Source organism: Silurus meridionalis, chromosome 11 (genome assembly GCF_014805685.1).
Source record: "Silurus meridionalis isolate SWU-2019-XX chromosome 11, ASM1480568v1, whole genome shotgun sequence".
NCBI lineage: Eukaryota > Metazoa > Chordata > Actinopteri > Siluriformes > Siluridae > Silurus > Silurus meridionalis.
In genome coordinates this window covers 4,100,215-4,120,000 of record NC_060894.1, presented here as the reverse complement: position 1 = coordinate 4,120,000, position 19,786 = coordinate 4,100,215, and the positions used below count along the sequence as shown (strand labels likewise).

General features: G+C 39.9%; 1 protein-coding gene across 1 annotated transcript in view; it reads left to right on the top strand.

Annotated features, from left to right (window-relative positions):
• Window positions 1–19,786, top strand: part of gfra2b (GDNF family receptor alpha 2b) — an 88,743-nt gene that overhangs the window by 2,456 nt on the left and 66,501 nt on the right. The window contains exon 2 of the mRNA XM_046861999.1: window positions 2,061–2,345. Within this exon, the coding sequence (XP_046717955.1) occupies window positions 2,061–2,345 (285 nt within the window). The remainder of the gene's footprint in view (window positions 1–2,060; window positions 2,346–19,786) is intronic.

Below are 19,786 nucleotides of genomic sequence, written 5' to 3'. Positions count from 1 at the left end.
TGCTGCACTAATGCTTTCTTTACATTTAGCAACTCACAAATCGCCATTTATTGTCTTGCTTCATGCTATGGTGTAATTATCGGGAGGTCGTCTAAATTTTGGGTTCATTTGGTAACTTACATTGTAACTATTCTAATTAAATCTCCTCAGAAATAAAAAAAAAAGTGAGCTAATTGTTGAAATCAGCAAATTTGCAACCAGTAATTAAATATCACACTAAATATGTGACATATGCACTTACAATCTATTAATGATGACATTTAACAAAACTAAAGCTATTATTTAAACACAATCTTGTCTAATAAGTAAATATTAATTGGTTTTGTTAATTGGTATAGATATATTGCTATGCTTGCTAGTATTTATGTGCTAAAGACTCTTATAATATCATAATTGGATTATTGGATAATTGGAATGACATTTACGTAAGAAATTAAATTATTTAGTAAAAAGTGAAATACAAATGATCAGCATTTTAGTGTGAATGTAAGCATGGTCCCTGTGGAAAAGGCCAGTTGTGGTTGAGTGGTTAAGGTATTGGGTTATGGATCGAAAGGTTGTTGGGCCATTAGGCAAGCCCCTTAAGCTGTCACCTGCTTCAGATAAAAGCATCAGCCGTACGAAGAAAATATTAAGTCCTTAGATAGTAGCTGAATGGTTAACTGGTTAAACGTCAGGAGCTCAAATCCAAGCAATGCTGCTTGAGCAATTAATTGTATCTTTCAAATGCTGAGTAGAATCTTGTCTCAGTTAATCACTTTGGATAAATCCGTCAACAAAAAGATGGAAATGTAAACAGAATCTCCGTACTTCCGCCATTCCTTCGTTCTTTTCCCTACACAGTGAAATCTCTAGTGTTCGGTTAACCCTTCAAAATTAGCATCGGATAACATCTCCAATGTTGAACAGCTTGTGATGATACCTATATAATAAACACCTGTTATTTAACACAGGGATTTTAGTCGACCAGAGAAACTCCACAGTGCTGAAAAGATGTGCAAATTACAATCGCAATCCCAGGACACACTTCAAATCGACATCGGCACAAATTGCAGTCATTAACAAAATGTGAAACTAGCTATATTTCATTTTTCAATTAGTTTCTTCGGCGCCCTTAACAACATTCATCGTCACAAAGCGGCTTCGCGGCAAATCCGTCTCCAGACTGCTAATGAGCGAGGCGAGGTAACACAACCCGAGATCGCAAAAAAAAAAGTTGAGGAATACAGATTTAGAAAGTGATGTAACGAGTTTCTTTGCCTAAACAAAGCTGACAGAAATATTTGATTTCATGCAGTACTCAAATAGTAATTCAAGGATAAATAGTATAAAAGTGATATAAAATTTTCTATCCCGAAGTTTAATACGGTTTTGATAAATAATGTATAGTCGAGAACACCACGCACTTTTGGGACTTGCTTGGTACGCAGTACTGTAGAGGAAGGGGTGGAACTTGGGTATACATGGGTTGTGAGTGCAACAAGCTGACTCACTAGCCCAAGACTTCAAGGTTCGTTTGTACTCAACACAAAACATCAGTGAATAAAAGTCTTGAATCCAAAGTTCTTCGTTTGAAAAACTGTTTATAAAAAATAAACGTAGGATCTTTACTTTCTTTACAAATTAACCGTGCAATTTCGTGTAGTTCAAAAGACTGTTTCTCCAAAGTCCAGTGTCTTCTGACTTTCGCATGGTTGTATTTCTATCATACTAAATCTAACAGCCAATCAAATGACATTATACTAGATCACTGGCTAACTGTTTACATTCCAATTCCTAGGTTTCATTTGCAACACAGGTTTTTCTCAGATTTTAAAAAATAAACTCAAAATATTATTACTTCCATAGCAATGGCTTCAACAATGGGTTAAAAGAATACATATGAAGAGGAACGAATGGCAACGCTGTCATTTCCATGTCGTGATTGATTCGATGTGTGATGCAATCGATTCATGCCTTACAACCACAGTCAACACACAGAGCATGGTGTTCCTATACAACACATAACAACAGGATACACACCGTTTTACTGATCGGATGTCTTGTCTCTTCTCTACCAGATAAGGTGGTCCCTTTTGAGAATGCCGAATGGACAGCCCCCATGGACTGTTTACGGGCGAGCGAGATGTGCAACCAGAACGCCCAGTGCAGCTCACGTTTCCGTATCATGCGCCAGTGCCTGGTGGGCAGAGACCGCAGCGCCATGCTGGAGAATAAGGAGTGCCAGGTGGCGCTGGAGGTTCTACAGGACAGCCCGCTGCACCAATGCCACTGTAAGAGGGGCATGAAGAAGGAGCTGCAGTGCCTGCAGAGTTACTGGACCATCCACATGAGCCTCAACGAAGGTAAACATCGTCATTTTCGGTCATGTGGTAAAACATCTATAGGATATATGCTGATTTTGATTTGAAAAAAAGCCACTGGTTGTATGTGCTTCATTTGTTTTCGCAAGTTTGAGTAAGGAATCGTATGAGTCCTCACTATTGTCCCACAAGTCTACCCTTGCATTTCGGCTTCCACGGTGACAAGCACCACATGGGCATGTTTTGCCACTTTTCACAGACACAACAGGGGAATAAGTGGACAAACTAATCCTGAACTAATCCAAAACAGGTGCATGCAATCAGGTAAAATAAGAATGAAAAGACAAAAGGGTGGAAACAAGACCACAGAAATGCAAACACGATGCTAGCTAGGGGTGTTGACGATTTAATTCGATTACGATTATCATGTCAGCGATTCGGTTCAATCCGTTACTGAACATGGATACATTTTCATTCATGAATACGAGCAGTCAGATACACAGTATGTGAACTCACTTTTGATTTTATCTGCCTAAAGAATGCACTTCCTGAATGTTGCAAACTTGAAACAAAACTGCAGACAGCAAGTGCGTTTAGAACTTATAAACACTAGTAAATACTTAAAGCACCGGAAATGGTCAAGTACTGTATTTAAGTAGTTACATACACCGATCAGGCATAACATTATAACATTCTGAGTGGTGAATTGAATAATACTGATTATTTCTGTTAGTGGAAAAAACGGTCAGCGTAAGGATTTGAGAGAGTTTGACAAGGGTCTGATTGTAATGATTAGACGACTGGGTCAGAGCATCACCAAAACTACAGCTCTTGTGGGATGTTCCTGGTCTGCAGTGTTCCAAGAAAGGAACAGTGGTAAACTGGTGACAGGGTCATGAGGGGGCGAGGCACATTGATGCACATGGGGAGCAAAGGCTGGCCCATGTGGTCTGATCCAACAGAATTGCTGAAGAGGTTAATGCTGTATTAACAGTCCAGCATTAGCTCGACGAGTCAATACTGTTTTAGCATCAGTTTATATTTGGCAGGGGGTCATAATGTAATGTCTGATCGGTGAATATTCTAGTGTACTTTTTCCTTACTTTTTTTTTCGTGTCTTGTCCAGTTTTTGCTTACCAGTTTGTTCATAAAAGCCAAAATATCCCCAGAATTCAGATATGAACATACTGGGTGCATTTTATCAATTGCTTTGGTGCTTCAAATGAAGTCAAGTCAAGTCAAGTAGCTTTTATTGTCATTTTAACCATATATAGCTGACGCAGCACACAGTGAAATGAAACACCAGTATGTTCATATCTGAATTCTAGGGATATTTTGGCTTTTATGAACAAACTGGTAAGCAACAACTGGACAAGACACGCACATATGTAGGGAATACCACTAACTAAATAAACCACATTAGCCTTTATCAACCTGAGGTGCTGATGCCTGTCAATGCCAAGGTGGACTCAGCTCAACCAATATATATTTATAATATATATTAGAGCACTGCAAAACGTTTAGTTTTAAAGAGTTCAAATATTCACACAAAAAATCAACTCCTAACTATTTAATTTGAGTTATAATTTAATGTTTATACATTTGTTAACATTAAATTGTTTGAAAAAGTACACTAGAATATTCACCGATCAGACATTACATTATGACCCCTTGCCAAATATAAACTGATGCTAAAACAGTATTGACTCGTCGAGCTAATGCTGGACTGTTAATACAGCATTAACCTCTTCAGCAATTCCGTTGGATCAGACCACACGGGCCAGCCTTTGCTCCCCATGTGCATCAATGTGCCTCGCCCCCCCATGACCCTGTCACCAGTTTACCACTGTTCCTTTCTTGCAACACTGCAGACCGGGAACATCCCACAAGAGCTGTAGTTTTGGAGATGCTCTGACCCAGTCGTCTAATCATTACAATCAGACCCTTGTCAAACTCTCTCAAATCCTTACGCTGACCATTTTTCCAGAACCCTGATGCTACATAAAACAACAATCACAGAAACAGAAAACACAGGGCCAAGGACTAGTAAGTGTCCTCGCCACAAAAAGGGCATGTGTGCAAACTGGTGCAAACAGTGCAAAGACAACACAAGACAGTTCAAGACAACACAAGACAGTGCAAAGACAACACAAGACAGTTCAAGACAACACAAGACAGTGCAAAGACAACACAAGACAGTTCAAGACAACACAAGACAGTGCAAAGACAACACAAGACAGTGCAAAGACAACACAAGACAGTTCAAGACAACACAAGACAGTGCAAAGACAACACAAGACAGTTCAAGACAACACAAGACAGTGCAAAGACAACACAAGACAGTGCAAGACAACACAAGACAGTTCAAGACAACACAAGACAGTGCAAAGACAACACAAGACAGTGCAAAGACAACACAAGACAGTTCAAGACAACACAAGACAGTGCAAAGACAACACAAGACAGTTCAAGACAACACAAGACAGTGCAAAGACAACACAAGACAGTGCAAAGACAACACAAGACAGTGCAAAGACAACACAGGACTGTGCAGGACAAAACACAAAAACAAAACAGCTCTGCCAGTAAACCCGTTGTAACAAGACAAAGTGAACAGTAGCCAAAATATTAACAAAATGTTGTGCAAAAGAGCAATCAGTCTGCCACGCTTTTAAGCTAGCGTGACAATCGGTAGGCTACGATTATTACTTCATCGATGCAGATTAAGCACATATACTAATCAAAATCGAATCAAATTTTATTTGTCACATACACATACATACATGGTACGACGTGCATTGAAATGATTTTTACGACGGTCCGGGCATTAGGGGAATTGGAAGGGGAAAAAAATTAAACAAAGAAAAAGAAGGCAGATAAATAAAGTATAAAAACTATATAAAATATACGAATATATAAAGATATATATAAGAGAAAAAAGATGTATATACAGAATATGCTTATTGCAGTAAGTGGTAAAACGGTAAACAATTTAAGGTGATTTTGTGATTGTCTATAAACTGTCCGTGTGCAGTGTGGTGTGGTGTAAAGTGTCCGTGTGCGGTATAGTGTGGTGTAAAGTGTCCGTGTGCAGTGTGGTGTGGTGTAAAGTGTCCGTGTGCAGTGTGGTGTGGTGTAAAGTGTCCGTGTGCGGTATAGTGTGGTGTAAAGTGTCCGTGTGCAGTGTGGTGTGGTGTAAAGTGTCCGTGTGCGGTATAGTGTGGTGTAAAGTGTCCGTGTGCGGTATGGTGTGGTGTAAAGTGTCCGTGTGCGGTATAGTGTGGTGTAAAGTGTCCGTGTGCGGTATAGTGTGGTGTAAAGTGTCCGTGTGCGGTATGGTGTGGTGTAAAGTGTCCGTGTGCGGTATAGTGTGGTGTAAAGTGTCCGTGCGGTATGGTGTGGTGTAAAGTGTCCGTGTGCGGTATGGTGTGGTGTAAAGTGTCCGTGTGCGGTATAGTGTGGTGTAAAGTGTCCGTGTGCGGTATAGTGTGGTGTAAAGTGTCAGTGTGTGGTATAGCGTGGTGTAAAGTGTCTGTGTGCGGTATGGTGTGGTGTAAAGTGTCAGTGTGCGGTATAGTGTGGTGTAAAGTGTCCGTGTGCGGTATGGTGTGGTGTAAAGTGTCCGTGTGCGGTATGGTGTGGTATAAAATAAAATGTAAAGTGCACTGTGCTGTGCGAGTCCAGAGTTTAAAGTGTCGTAGTGCGAAAAGTAAGATATGTGCAGAGAACGACGTGAACAATGATGTGAACTACGCATAATGACGTCAACATCGTCCTAAACGTTCTTATTTTGGTCAAAATGCCACCCAAGCAAACGTCTTCTAGAATGGAGCGCAATTTTCCAGCTATTTTTAAGTCCACGATCATGAGTTCGGCTGATTATCATGCTATAAAACGGTAACATGCCCAGTCAGGATTCTACATTCACACGGACACGGCGTTTTTGTAGCCGTAATGTTATTTAGCTATTTCTGCTGAAGCAGGCTCATGACTCGAAGATTCTGTTTTCAAAAGTAACTCCCGCTGTGTAATGCATTCTATATAAGACTTGTGGAAGCGAGCAGACAGCTGAACGAACTTTCACTAAGAGCACGGCAGATAAGCGAGAATTCTTTGTAAGTGCTTTGGACATTTATAGAGCTGTTGGGTTATTTAGAGGCTGTAAAATAAAAAGAGTGTGTAGCCACTAGTTACTGGCACACTTTGGCTATGAGGTTGTTCATGGAGCAGTTTAATGTGTTTTAATGCTGTATTTTTTTGTTGTGGGGGTCTCGCAGCACTAAGTCCATGGTTACAACAGTGTGAGCATAACTGTAGAGGAGTTTTAATCTATGAAACACCACGAACCTGCTGCTGGGCTCTTGAGTAACATTTAAAGATGACTAACTGAATAGACAGAGGAAGTAATTGAAGACGTCTAAATGATCCATATGACATTTATGAAAAAGATTTCTTTTAATTACCTTGAAATATGATTTTTTTTATTTAACAGCACAAAATGAATAGTTTTTTTTCTTCTATGCCATGGCAGATTTTCCACCTGTAATAATTTTGTAATTTTTAACTATTTATACTTACATTTGATGACATGTGAAGCAAGTTGAAGTCACTTACATTATACAGTAGCTGCTTTAAATATCAGCTTTTATCACCTAGCAAATAAAGCACAAAGAGCAGTTTGTAAAAAAAGCACTAAAACTGAGGACTCCTTCCAATGAATGCTAATGCTAATGCTATTTCCAGACAAAAATGTATCAATAATTATATATAGTTTTTTTTTTTTTTTTTACAGCACACAATGAAGTGTCGTCTTCCTCTTATACAGTGGCAGATTTTCGAGCTGTAACAATTTACGTAAAATAAAAAGGCATTTTTATCCATTTTTGTTACAATTTATGTCATGTAAAGCAAATTATGTCACTTACGTTTTATCAGCTACAAAAAAACCCCCAGCAAAGCTCATCCTGCTGAAGACTTTTTCATACCGGACTGTAATAAAGCACTGAAACTGGAGACTCCTTCCACAAATCAATGCTAAATAAATATTTCCTGAAATTTGATTCTAGGAAGGATAATATGTTCGAATAGAAATAGAGCTGTCAGAGCGGCCGGTGTAGGAAATCAAGCAGCATATTTTGACAAATCGCAATCAAGGACCTAGCGGTTAATTGAAATCAGATCTATCCGATCTATCTATAATCGTTATAGGCTGGTCGTAAACAAATGAGACAGATTCGAGTGTGTATAAGAGAAACTGCCAGTACAGTGCGATACAAAGAGGTATGCGGGATATAATCAGAAAGGGATTGGTCTTTCAGCGTTCATGAAAGAAATGATGATAATGTTACGTCTGTTTAGGTTTTTTATCAACCATCCAGGCAATAAGGGAGCAAGGTCGCCGATATCAACTTTCACCGCGCTCAGATCTCAGTGCCATGTCGTTCATTTGATGTGTGGTGATACAAACGTATGCTGATCACTTGATCAGATGTGAACACGAGATCCCTAAATATGAGATCCGTATTCGACTTCAGTGACGTGACTGCAATAGGAAGGTCACATGACAGAAATGATGGAGGTTACTGGATGTGAAGAAAGACTAGATATCTACTGTAAGGATTTATTTTGCGAATAGGCTGAATAGGCAGTGGGTAGAGACAAAAAGGGGGGCAAGAGGGAGAAGATTAAGCCTGCATTCTTTTTTTTAATTCCCGTTGCGTAGCGCATTCCGTTTTTAATGAGTAAGCGAATTCTCAACAAACGAGAAACGGGTCGCAAGGGGGAGGAAAAGTTTGAGCTCGAAGGTTTTCTCAGTTCTGTCTCTGAGGAAAAGGTTAAAGATTTTATCCAGAATCCTAACAACAAGCCAGACCCCATTAGCACATGCATTTCCCCTCAGTAGTGTGCGCATTTTCCTATGCAGATTATGGACGCAACAGAATACAAACGATCGCATCATTCCGAATGGAAAAAAAGCCGTTTTGTAAACAAACACGTTACAGATCCCTATAAGATGCACATTGGTCCTGTTTACAAGGTGTCCAGCTGAGACACGATATACACTAGATCAGGGGTCACCAACATGGTGCCAGGTAGCCCGCAAGGACCACATGAGTAGCCCGTGGGCTTTTTCTAAAAATAGCTGTTTCCTACTTTGTTAAATCATTGTTGATAATTATTATGAGAAATCATTAACATGATCAGTGTCTTCACATAGATGAATATCATTAATTATTAATAATATTTCTTTCTTTCGGCTTCTCACATATAATAAAAGGTAAATTGAGCATATTTGTTATTTCAGATCAAACTGAAAACTGTGTGTATCAAACTGGTAGCCCTTCACATTAATCGGTACCCAAGAAGTAGCTCTCAGTTTTAAAAAGGTTGGTGACCCCTGCACTAGATGAACAAAAGTTTGTGGACCATAAGATTTATTTGTTTATTTATTTGTCTACAGACATCCCATACAATTGTGTGCCTCTAAGTTTGTGGGTTGGGGAAGACCTCCTGCTTTAGCCTGTGTTAATGATGTCTTTATGGAGCTGTTTTAGTGCACTAGAGAACAGGTTTGGTATCAGGACTGGAATTCTTTCAGGATCACTTTATTGCTGGCACACAAAAAAAAAAGAAAAACATTTATGCCACACAGACTTTAGGTTCAAACCCAAATACAGATTAAGGATATGAATATTTGTAGTGCATAACAGTCATAACAGCTAGTGGGAGTGCATTACACCCTGTGTGCAGTAACGTATACGCTAAGAAAGAATCTGGACAGCAGGAGATGATGTCCACGCGAAGGCAAGAGCGAACAGCTATGCGTACTGTGAAGCGGCGCTCGTAAAACGTTCGGAGTGTTTGGAGTGGTGATAAATTGTTCGGATTGTGTACGCTGAGCGTTATTTATTATGCAGCGCAAGACGCTTCCAATTGCACATCTTTTTTTTTTTCTTTCTACGGAGCATATTTTACTCTTGGGATCGCGTTGGTATTGTTTTCTCACAGTGATGCCGAATCGCTATAGGAGTTTAGGCATTAAGATCAGTGTGAATTATAGATTATAAACCCATCTGCTTTCAGCAGCGCAGCTACAAACGAGCCGTATTGACGCGAGTAATCAGTGAGTTACACTCTCAGCACTGCCATTTCAACACTGTCAGGGTGCTGAAGGTAAAAGGGACACACATGCATTTGCACGTGCACACACACACACACACACACACACACACACACATGCGCAGAGACATACAGAGCTTCCTTTCATCGTAGCATGTGTGTGTACAGATAAGGCTGTATAGAGACGCACAACCCGAATACTCTGAGTGACCCACCGATGAAGTCTGACTAAATAAAATATCTGTGTGGATATAAAAATCTGTGTGTTGTTTTTGTCTGCTGGTTTCACAAATTTATTTAATTTAAACATTATGTTTTTGGGCAAAATCTGTAAGTTGATTGGTAACAGTGTTACGGGAAGAAACTGTGATTTGATTGGTTACACTGATCATTTTTAATAGAATGTGTGACCTGGTTGTTTACAGTGGTATTAGGGGCAGCAATTGTGATCTGATTGGTAACAGTGGCATTAGGGGCAGAAACTGTGATCCGGCATTAGGGGAAGAAACTGTGATCTGATTGTTTACAGTGGCATTAGGGGCAGAAACTGTGATCTGATTGGTTGCAGTGGCATTAGGGGCAGAAACTGTGATCTGATTGTTTACAGTGGTATTAGGGGCAGAAACCTATATCTGATAGGTTACACTTGTATTATGGGCAGATATTTAGATCTGATTGGTCGAAGTGGCATTAGGGGCAGAAACAGATATAATAGGGGCAGAAACTGTGATCTGGCATTAGGGGAAGAAACTGTGATCTGATTGTTTACAGTGGCATTAGGGGCAGAAACCTATATCTGATTGGTTGCAGTGGTATTAAGGGCAGAAACTGTGATCTTATTGGTTACAGGGGTATTAGGGGCAGAAATTGTGATCTGATTGGTTACAGGGGTATCAGGGGCAGAAATTGTGACCTGATTGGGCACAGTGGCATTAGGGGCAGAAACTGTGATCTGATTGGTTACACTTGTATTATGGGCAGATATTTAGATCTGATTGGTTACAGTGGTATTAGGGGCAGAAACCTATATCTGATTGGTTGCACTTGTATTATGGGCAGATATTTAGATCTGATTGGTTGGAGTGGCATTAGGGGCAGAAACAGATCTGATAGGTTGCAAAAGTATTAGGGGCAGAAATGGAGATTCATTGGTTGCAGTGGTATTAAGGGCAGAAATTGTGATCTGATTGGTTGCAGTTTTACTGGGGCAGAAATTTTGATCTGATTGCAGTGGTGTTATGCAAGAAACTGAGATCTGATTGGTTGCAAAGGAATAAGTGGCAGCAACTGTGAGTTAATTGCTTACAGTGACCTTTCAAAAAAAAAAAAAAAAAAGATATTCTGATGTGTTCTTGTGATTTTGGGTAGAAAGTGTGGCTTGATTGGTTACTGTGGAAGTAGAAGCGGGACCTCTCTGTAGGGACTAAGGTAATAGCTAAGAACAAAGCAAATAGCTAAATAATACCCAAATAATATAACGGTGGTCTCATGCAGTATGTTTGCTGTGAGATCAGAAATTTAAATCCGCATTTCTAGTCAAACCCAACTGTTAAAATGACCAGCATGCACATCTGTAATTCTGACATATACCTAATGCGTCAGAGAGATGGCCTGAAGCGTTCTTTATGTTTATTTGATGCTATGAAGTGAGTGTCATTAGGAGAAGCCCAGTGGGATGTTCACACAAAGGTCTTCCATGTGCACTCTAATAACCTCCTGCCTATTTCAGCAGCATCTGGCTTTCTCTGGTGCCACACAATGGCTCCTGTGCTTTTTGCTATTGCCTCTTTCTTTATTTTTAATCCACCGAGCAGTTGGACTCCTATTTTTGGGCTACGGCAGCATCAGCACAGGCCATCATTAAGATGTTTTCCCGGCGACTCTTTTGTTCTCAATTCTACCATTTCGTCGCGTCGAAAAAGCAAGAGCCTTGTGAAAAATACAGGGCGCTCTCGAGTGGACCGAACAGCGATGATTACAGCACCGCAGAACTCAATCACATCGAACCAAGAGAACACAAAAAACGCACAATTCCGAAACTTTAGGAGGCTCATGCGCAGACACGCTCGTGTGGGTCCACTCAATGTGACTGAAGGCATGCTGGGAGTTTTTTCTGCAGCCAAAGAAATGCACAGACTGATCGAGAAAAGGTGCAGAAAGAGGGTCCGAAATAGAGGGTTCGTGTGAAAAAGGCAGATATGTGGAAAAGCTCGGAAGAAAGATTGACCCAGGATTCACATGGAAGGGGTGTTTTTACTTTGTAACTTTTGACTACCGACAGATCCATTTTCAGTTATAAGCAGATTTTTTTTATTTTGCTCTCCTGTTATCTATATAATATTGAAATATTTCTAAGCTCTTTCCAAAGTGCCCATGAGGAACCTGTGAAGAACCTATTGTAAGAATGCAGTATCAGGCTTCACATGCAATGTTCTCAGTGCAGATGTGAATGAAGATGGGTTTGTTTGAGGTAATAAATTCACACACTTTCGGTTATTACTGTTACCATTAATAATTGTTCAGTGATTAAGACATTGGACTACTGATCTAAATGTTGGAATCCCAGCACCACCAAGCTGCTACTAATGGGCCCCTGAGCAAGGCCCTTAGCCCTCAACTGCTCAATTATATAAATGAGATAATTGTAAATTGCTCTGGATAAAGGCATCTGCCAAATGCCTTAAATGTATGTATGATTGTATTATTATTAGACTTAGCAATGAAGGGTACACACTGTGATTTAGGTTCTCTGATGGGAAATTTGAACAAATTTCCTTCTCTGGAACTAATGGACACAAACCTGTTCCTCCCTGACAAGTACACCAAGATTGCTCCATTAAGATATGAATTGGCACAGTTGGAGTCAACGAAAGAACACCTTTGAGATGAAATAGGTCACACCAGACCTCCTTAAAAATCATCCTTGTACAAATTCATTGATCTACTCTGAGTGGTAGATTAGTGTTTGAAACACTGGACTTTGGATCAGAAGGTCAGGACCCTCAACCAGCTCCCATTCCGGGGCCCCTGAGCAAGGCCCTTAACCACTCAGTTGTTGATAAGTTGTATGAATAAGGATAAGGGCATCGGCCAAATGCTGTAAATGTAGAAAGACCAGTCATGAATGCTCTTGTTTGCTAAATGATCACAGATCCACACAGGATATAAAATCTAGAAGAATGCCTTCCCAGAAGAGTGTAGGTTAAAACAGGGGACTAAATATAGAACATGATGTTCAACAAGGACGTATGAGTTTTAGGTTTGCACAGTATGTCCACTTTGCCTGCATCCCACCCAGTTGTACAGTTCTGATCGCATGTGAAATGTGGGAACGCGTAAACAGAACCGTTACATTTTATAAATTAGAGTCTGGACACAGCGGAGAAGCAACATGGACATTTTCACAGCCTGTCCGATTACAAATTGAACTGATGAGGTGTGTCTGTTTTAGCAGGCCATGTAGCTGTCAAAGAACTTGATTAATGGCTGCCATTCAATGTGTTCTTTGCCGGAAGATCGTCAAGGCAAGATAAAAACCCAAATAAACTTTCTTTCGGCTTCTCCCGTTAGGGGTCGCCACAGCGGTTCCTCCGCATGTTTGATTTGGCACATGTTTTTATGCTGGATGCGCTTCCTAACGCAACCCTCCCCAATTTATCCGGGCTTGGGACCGGCACTAACAGTGGCTAGGGTTGGTTCCCTGACCGGGGCTCAAACCCAGGCGGCAGTGGTGAGAGCGCCGCATCCTAAACACTAGACCACCAGGGGACCCATAAAAACCCAAATAACTTCTTAAATAAAAATGTCTCTAATTTATTTCATTAAAGATAACACCCTTAAAGTGCAAATTTGAGTTCAAAGAAAAAGGTTGTCATTTCTTTATCATAATTCAGTCACACTAACTGCTGATCTGATACACCCCCAACACACACACACACACACACACACACACACACACACACACACACACACACTGCTACAAACAAATTTATTCGGCACAATAAAATGCATAATATCATTTGAGCCTTCAGATTGATATTTCATGTCTGTTAGAAAATCATTTCACAGTTCAACAGCTGACAAAATGAAGCGTCCCGAGGCCCATTGTCCGTTACTCTTCATTTTTAAATTTCATTAAGTGACATAAACTCCGTTCACCTTTTATCAAACACCGTAGCCCCGCCCACTTAATGCCATCTGCCTCGGTTTTGCCTCCACCCCTTTCCTCCTGAAGAGCTCAGAGTGTTTGTGCATCACAATGCAGCAGTATGAGCACTGAAGAGTCTGAAGAAGGGAAAGAAAGAAAGAAAGAAAGAAAGAAAGAAAGAAAGAAAGAAAGAAAGAAAGAAAGAAAGAAAGACTGGACTATAAAAAAGAATGGACGAGTAGAATAAAAAGAATGAAAGTATGAGAGGAAATGGACTGAAAGAGATTGAGGGAGATTAAATGGCACGGGAAAAGACAGAATGAGGCAGAGGGGAAAAAAATGATTATATTTGACAGATTGAAAGAAAGAGATTTAGAGAGAGAGAGAGAGAAGAGACAAAGAAAAGAGAGTGAAGACGGACACAGGGGAAGATTAGAGAGGAGGGTGAGCAATAGGACAGGGAAGAAAGAGAAATGGTAATGACAGAGATGGAGAGAGAGAGCGCAAGAGAGAGAGAGAGAGAGAGAGAGAGGGATAGAGAGATGTTAAACCATGAGACAAAAAGAGGGATAAATGAGGAATTGGCAGACATAAACGTTCTCAATGGTCTCATTTTAAGTAACTGAAACGAAGATGAAGAGCATAAACAGACACCAGCATATCATTTACAGAGCTTCAGTGCTGTGGATTTCCTTTTCTTTATATAAAAACTAGCACATTATAAATATTAATTTCACTCCTGACACTGATCTATAAAAGCCAGAATTCCATAGATTTCCTTAGTAAATTTTAATAAAAAAATTAAAAATTTCTTTGCAGAATAAAGCACTTTACTGACAAAAATTAGGGACACTTGACCATAACTTTGGTATCTCCTCTTTAAATATCCCATTCCACATTTAGTCCCCATTTGCTGCTATAGTAACCTTCACTCATCTGGAAAGAAGTTCCACTGGATTTTTGAAGGTGTTGGTGGAGATTTGTGTGTCAAATTAACATACTGGGAACCTGTCTGGCTGTATACACACTTCGAAACACTCCCCCTGCACAGCAACACAGCGCTCCCAGCATTCTTGCCACTTCTGAAATGTGTCCTGGAAGTCTTCTTCAAGCCTCTTCTGCTATTCGCGCTGGATCTCCACGATGGAGATTAGTTTTAAAACAGTGACCGTAGAGCTAGATTTTCATCTTCGTAACAGGGCAAAGTCCACAGGATCCAAATGTGGCGAGTAGGGTGGGTGCGGAAGTGAGATCATGGGGATTGTTCGCCGACGATCATCATGCACAAGTTGCTGAATTGTTTCGACATTTTCAGAGGTTGAGCTCGTTGAAGGTCTTCCTGATCTCTCGTCATTCCCTCGAACTACTCATTGCATCATTGCCGTATGTCATGTCATGTCAAACGTCTCTGATGATGATGATGATGATGATGATGATGATTATTATTATTTTTATTATTAATGATACGTCTTTAGGCATTAAGGTGTCTCCTGAGAGGCATCTCTTCTGTCTTTCTGTTCTGTCCTTTCTTTTCTTTTACTGCCTCTCTCCGTGTTTCTCCCCGTCTCTTCTTTTTTTTTTTATCACCCTCATTTTTCATTCCATCTTTATCATTCTAGATTTTTGTCTCGCTCCTCTCATCTGCTTCTCTTCTTTCTCCTTCCTACTTTCTCTTTCATAGTCTCTCTCGCTCTCTCTCTCTCTCTCTCTCACTCTTGCTCTCTCTGTTTCAAAGTTCTGTCAGTACCAGCAGTATCTCAGTGTGATCCCTGACACACACAGAGGCATGCTGGTGGAGATATCACCTACAGAGGCTCCGAGTTTAGAAAGCCAGGGTCGGACGAGTTTCTGTGTTCACACACGACTGGGTGAATCCCTTCATCAAAAAGAAGTAGGAAAGAGAGGATGACAGAAAAAAAGAATTGGGCTGGAGAAGAGGAGAAACAACATGGGAGAGTAAACTCTCTCTGTAAGGCAAGTAGAGTCCAGAGAGAGCAGGAAGCTGGAGGGGAGACAAAACCCATGATAGAGGAACAAGAGGAGGATAGAGAGGGCAGAGAGAAGAGGATATGGAAAAGAATGAAAGGAAGAAATGGACACGAGAGACTAAGAGGTTAGAAGAAAATAGGAGTGGAGGAACTGAAAGACTTTGGTTGTTGTAAGTATTTCAGACAAATTGAAGACCTAGAATTTTCTCACTCGAGAGTGCAGCTAGGAACGCTACAGTGACTCTAATAACAACTCTTTGCAATTGCGGTAAGCAGAAAAGCATTTAAAATACACAACAAATTAAATCTGGGCTACAAAAAAAAGCACATCGGCATCTCTACTGTCAGACAAGAAAGGGAACATGTACAAAATGTTTTGGCACTGAGAAGTGCGGTATCTGGCTATCCGCTAAGTGCCCTGTTGCTGGGGCTTCACAACCAGAAAGACTTGTTTCAATTCGCCATAATTCATTTAATCAACAGATTGTTAGCGATGGCACATGGCTAGCAGCGTTGTGTATTACTTTACCACTGTTGATATTTTTTCACGCTGCCTGTCAAACTGTAGCACAGCTTAAGAGTAATTTATCCTCCGTTTGCTCTCGTTATTTTTTCACCTCTGACACCAATTAGCTTTCATGCTAACAGTGTGAACACGCACCAGCCAGCTACAGGGCGCTAGGATTCACTCGGCATGTACATTTTACTGTTTTTCTTTAATCATCACGGCGATATTTATTGATCCGTAGCTTTCGGGATTTTAAATTTATTGTCTACTTATGCAACAGAATTCGCCGATTTGTCTTAGCTTTCGGTCATTTCTTTGCATTAACAAGAGGATGACAGAATACAAGGTATTTAGCCAGAGTAAGGGGTTTAAAGACAAACAATTTAAGGCAAGTGTATCTGACTGCAGCAGCCTGGAAGAGTTTTATTCTGTCAGAGTGAACTTCTTTTTTTTTTTTTTTTTTTTCGCTCGTATAGTTTCCTATATGCGTGTGGGCGAACACCGAGGGCAATTATGTAATTACTGAGACACACAGCACAGCCTGCAAGCTTCGCGCCTTCCTATGCAAATCCTTATTTTCAGCCGTCCATGTTAATTAGAGGATTATATCGCACCCGGATACCAAGAGAGACTTTTAAAATGTAAAAAGTGTTTCAGGACACGGCCAGGTCTGTGTTCAAGATATGATTCTGCAGAGAGAGAGAGAGACAGAAACCCCCCCCATGAAGTTTTAATTAAACAAGCACACAGGTTTCGGGACAGAATTCATTAACTACTGTTGTATTGTAAAACACACACACACACACACACACACACACACACACACACACATACACACACATACACACACACAAAACTGTGGACAAGACTTTCTGTGGACAGATTCATTTAGCTTCAGTTCCTCTGTGCAGCATGTAGGAGAAATGAGCTAAATATCTCAGGTTATTATAAACTGTGGTGTGACTCACTGCTTCTCTGTGTGTACAAGGTCCATTTTTTTTGTTCTTAAAACCGAACATGTGTTATGCATCTCTAATTGCACTCTCTAAATATAGTACATTAAGGACAGTGTTGATTAACCGTTTCGATCAATGTACACAGCTTGTTCTACACAATGATAAATATAGCATTGTTTAAGAAAAAGAAATTCAATGTATACAATTTCGAAGCTTTTGCTCTGTTGTCAGAAAGCTGCGATCTGTACAAGAGAGCTAAAGAAGCTAAATTCAAAATTGGCCTTACTTTCTGGATGGGACTGGATGGCATTTGCTGTCTGCTCTTTCAATCACATTGATAACAAAAAAAATCCTGGGCATCTATAAGCTCATGTATTTGGAAAAGTTAGTCTTTTCCTGATTTGCAGACACTTCTCATGATTTTTCATGTCCAGGGTCTCAAATGAAGTAAGTATTAGCCTTTACTCTACCTGACTGGTAGCTGTTAGACTGCAATTAATACATACAGGATTGCACTTAAGTCTCAATCAGTTAACTGCATCCCTGCTTTAAAAAAGACTTGATAGAACTGATAGACATAATAGAACTTTTTATTGCTACAGTGACTGTCATTAGGGATAAAATTATAGAAACAAATTTATAAATGTAAAAACTTTAATATTAATCTAATTATTATTTATCAGACAGACAGACAGACAGATAGACAGATAGATAGATAGATAGATAGATAGATAGATAGATAGATAGATAGATAGATAGATAGATAGATAGATAGATAGATAGATTATATTGCCAAAAGTATTGGGTCACCTGGTCATAAGGACATAAGTACGGTATGTGATTTTTGAGCATTACATTCCACATTTTGGAGTTTGCTTATGGATATTTGTGTTCATCAGCCACAAGGGTGTTATGAAAGGCAGGTACTGATGTGGGTGAGGAGACCTGGGGTGCAGTGAATGTTCCAATTCATCTCAAAGGTGTTCAGTAAGGATGAGATCAGAGCTCTTTAGAAGGCCACTTAAGATCTTCCTCTCCAAAGCATGTAAACCAGATCTTCAAGGATCTCATTTTGTTTGTTTGTCTTTTTTTTTATAAAAGCATAACAAACCTAAAATCATGGAAACAAATCATAAAATAATGAGTAAAGATAACCGTGAATATAAGACTGCGATACATATCAATGACCATGAAAAGCAAATGCTACAAAATGATCGAGGTACATTTGGCTTCTGTGCTTGTTAACAGCAAAAAGTGACACAGGTGCAAAAACAGTCCAGTGACATGAATCAGTGAAGTGCAGTGGCTGATGGGAAACATGGTCCAGGGCCAAATCGGGCATGCCCCTGACAATAATGTAATATGACACTGTTTGTTTATGAAAAATAGCCTTATGATGGCTCAAGCAAGTGATTTGCACAACAGCCTGCTAGTAGCCCAGAGTGAAAATCTTAACAAGCAGACGTCCTCATAGGTATTCACCAGCTACATTTTCCATAATGGTGGCATTATGTCCAATATATTTTTGGTTTAAATGATCCTTGACCACAGTCCAAAGTTTGCAGCAATGGAGCCACGTTAGTATGGGAAAACCAGACATTTCTCCTGACAGACTGCGCCCCTGAAGTGCGGTTCTGCCAAGAATGAATGGACATTTTATGTAGTAAAGGTGACACGGCGAAGCGACGAAATGCAAATGATTTGCTGCAGTAAATTTCCTGGGCCAGTCTGGTGTCCCTCCATCCTCGACCCTCACAATGTCGCAGACGTCTCAAATGATTCATGGATCTTGTTTTCAGTGTAGGTTGGTTTTTAATGAAAGGGAAGTGCAAGATAATTTTTTTCGAGGATCACATTTTTGTTCTTTATTTAATCTGCCATTAGTTTAGAATGACCACAAAGACAGAAAATAAATGTAAAATTATCACAAAAACTTTTTAAAAAACATCCTAAAAACATGCACTCATATACTGTATGTTAGGAACAAATTTCTCTCTCAAGCCTGTAGATGAAAAATGTCATTGTCATGATGTAAACTATACGTTTATTCAGTCGTCCCTAAACTTTGAAATCCGTGAAATTCGTACTATATTTGAAACGATCAGCTATTCAAACGCTGGCTATATAAAAGTGCCTTCTCTGCCGCTGGACGTTGTGTTTTGGTGTTGTGTAATTGATTTTTTTCGGTGAAAAGCAATTTCAAAAACACACCGACCTGCTCAATCTCGCAGTCGCTTTCTTGTCGTCCAATTACTGCTGACTGGTTTGCTTTCTGTCTGGAGGAGGTGGAGAGGACAGAAAAAGCACTAAAACCCACTCGGATGGTGATAATAACAGAATTGACTCATATATAAGCAGCACCATTAAAATGTCTAAACCTCTTTTTTGTGTGCGCTCTCTCTCTCTGTGTGTTTTTTTTTGTTTTTTTTTGCTGTTGTGGCAAAAATCTAGCTCTGATTTGATAATTTCCTCTCAGCCCAGAGCATTAAGCCTTTTTTCACCCATGCAGATTCGCCTCTTTTGCATAAAACCTAAACACTGGGCATATACCATTTGGTAATTACTCATTCGAAAGGTTTCAGAAACTCGAAATGTTTTATTCAATCAGGCCACAGTAATGGCTCTGCACTAATGGACTCTCACTTTTTTTTATTTTAAAGAACACTTTACTGACAATGGCAGCATTTTTCTCTTGAGTGGATGAGTGCCAAGTTATAGCGCAATGTAAATACAGTTTTGAAACTCTACCATATGAAGTGCATTAA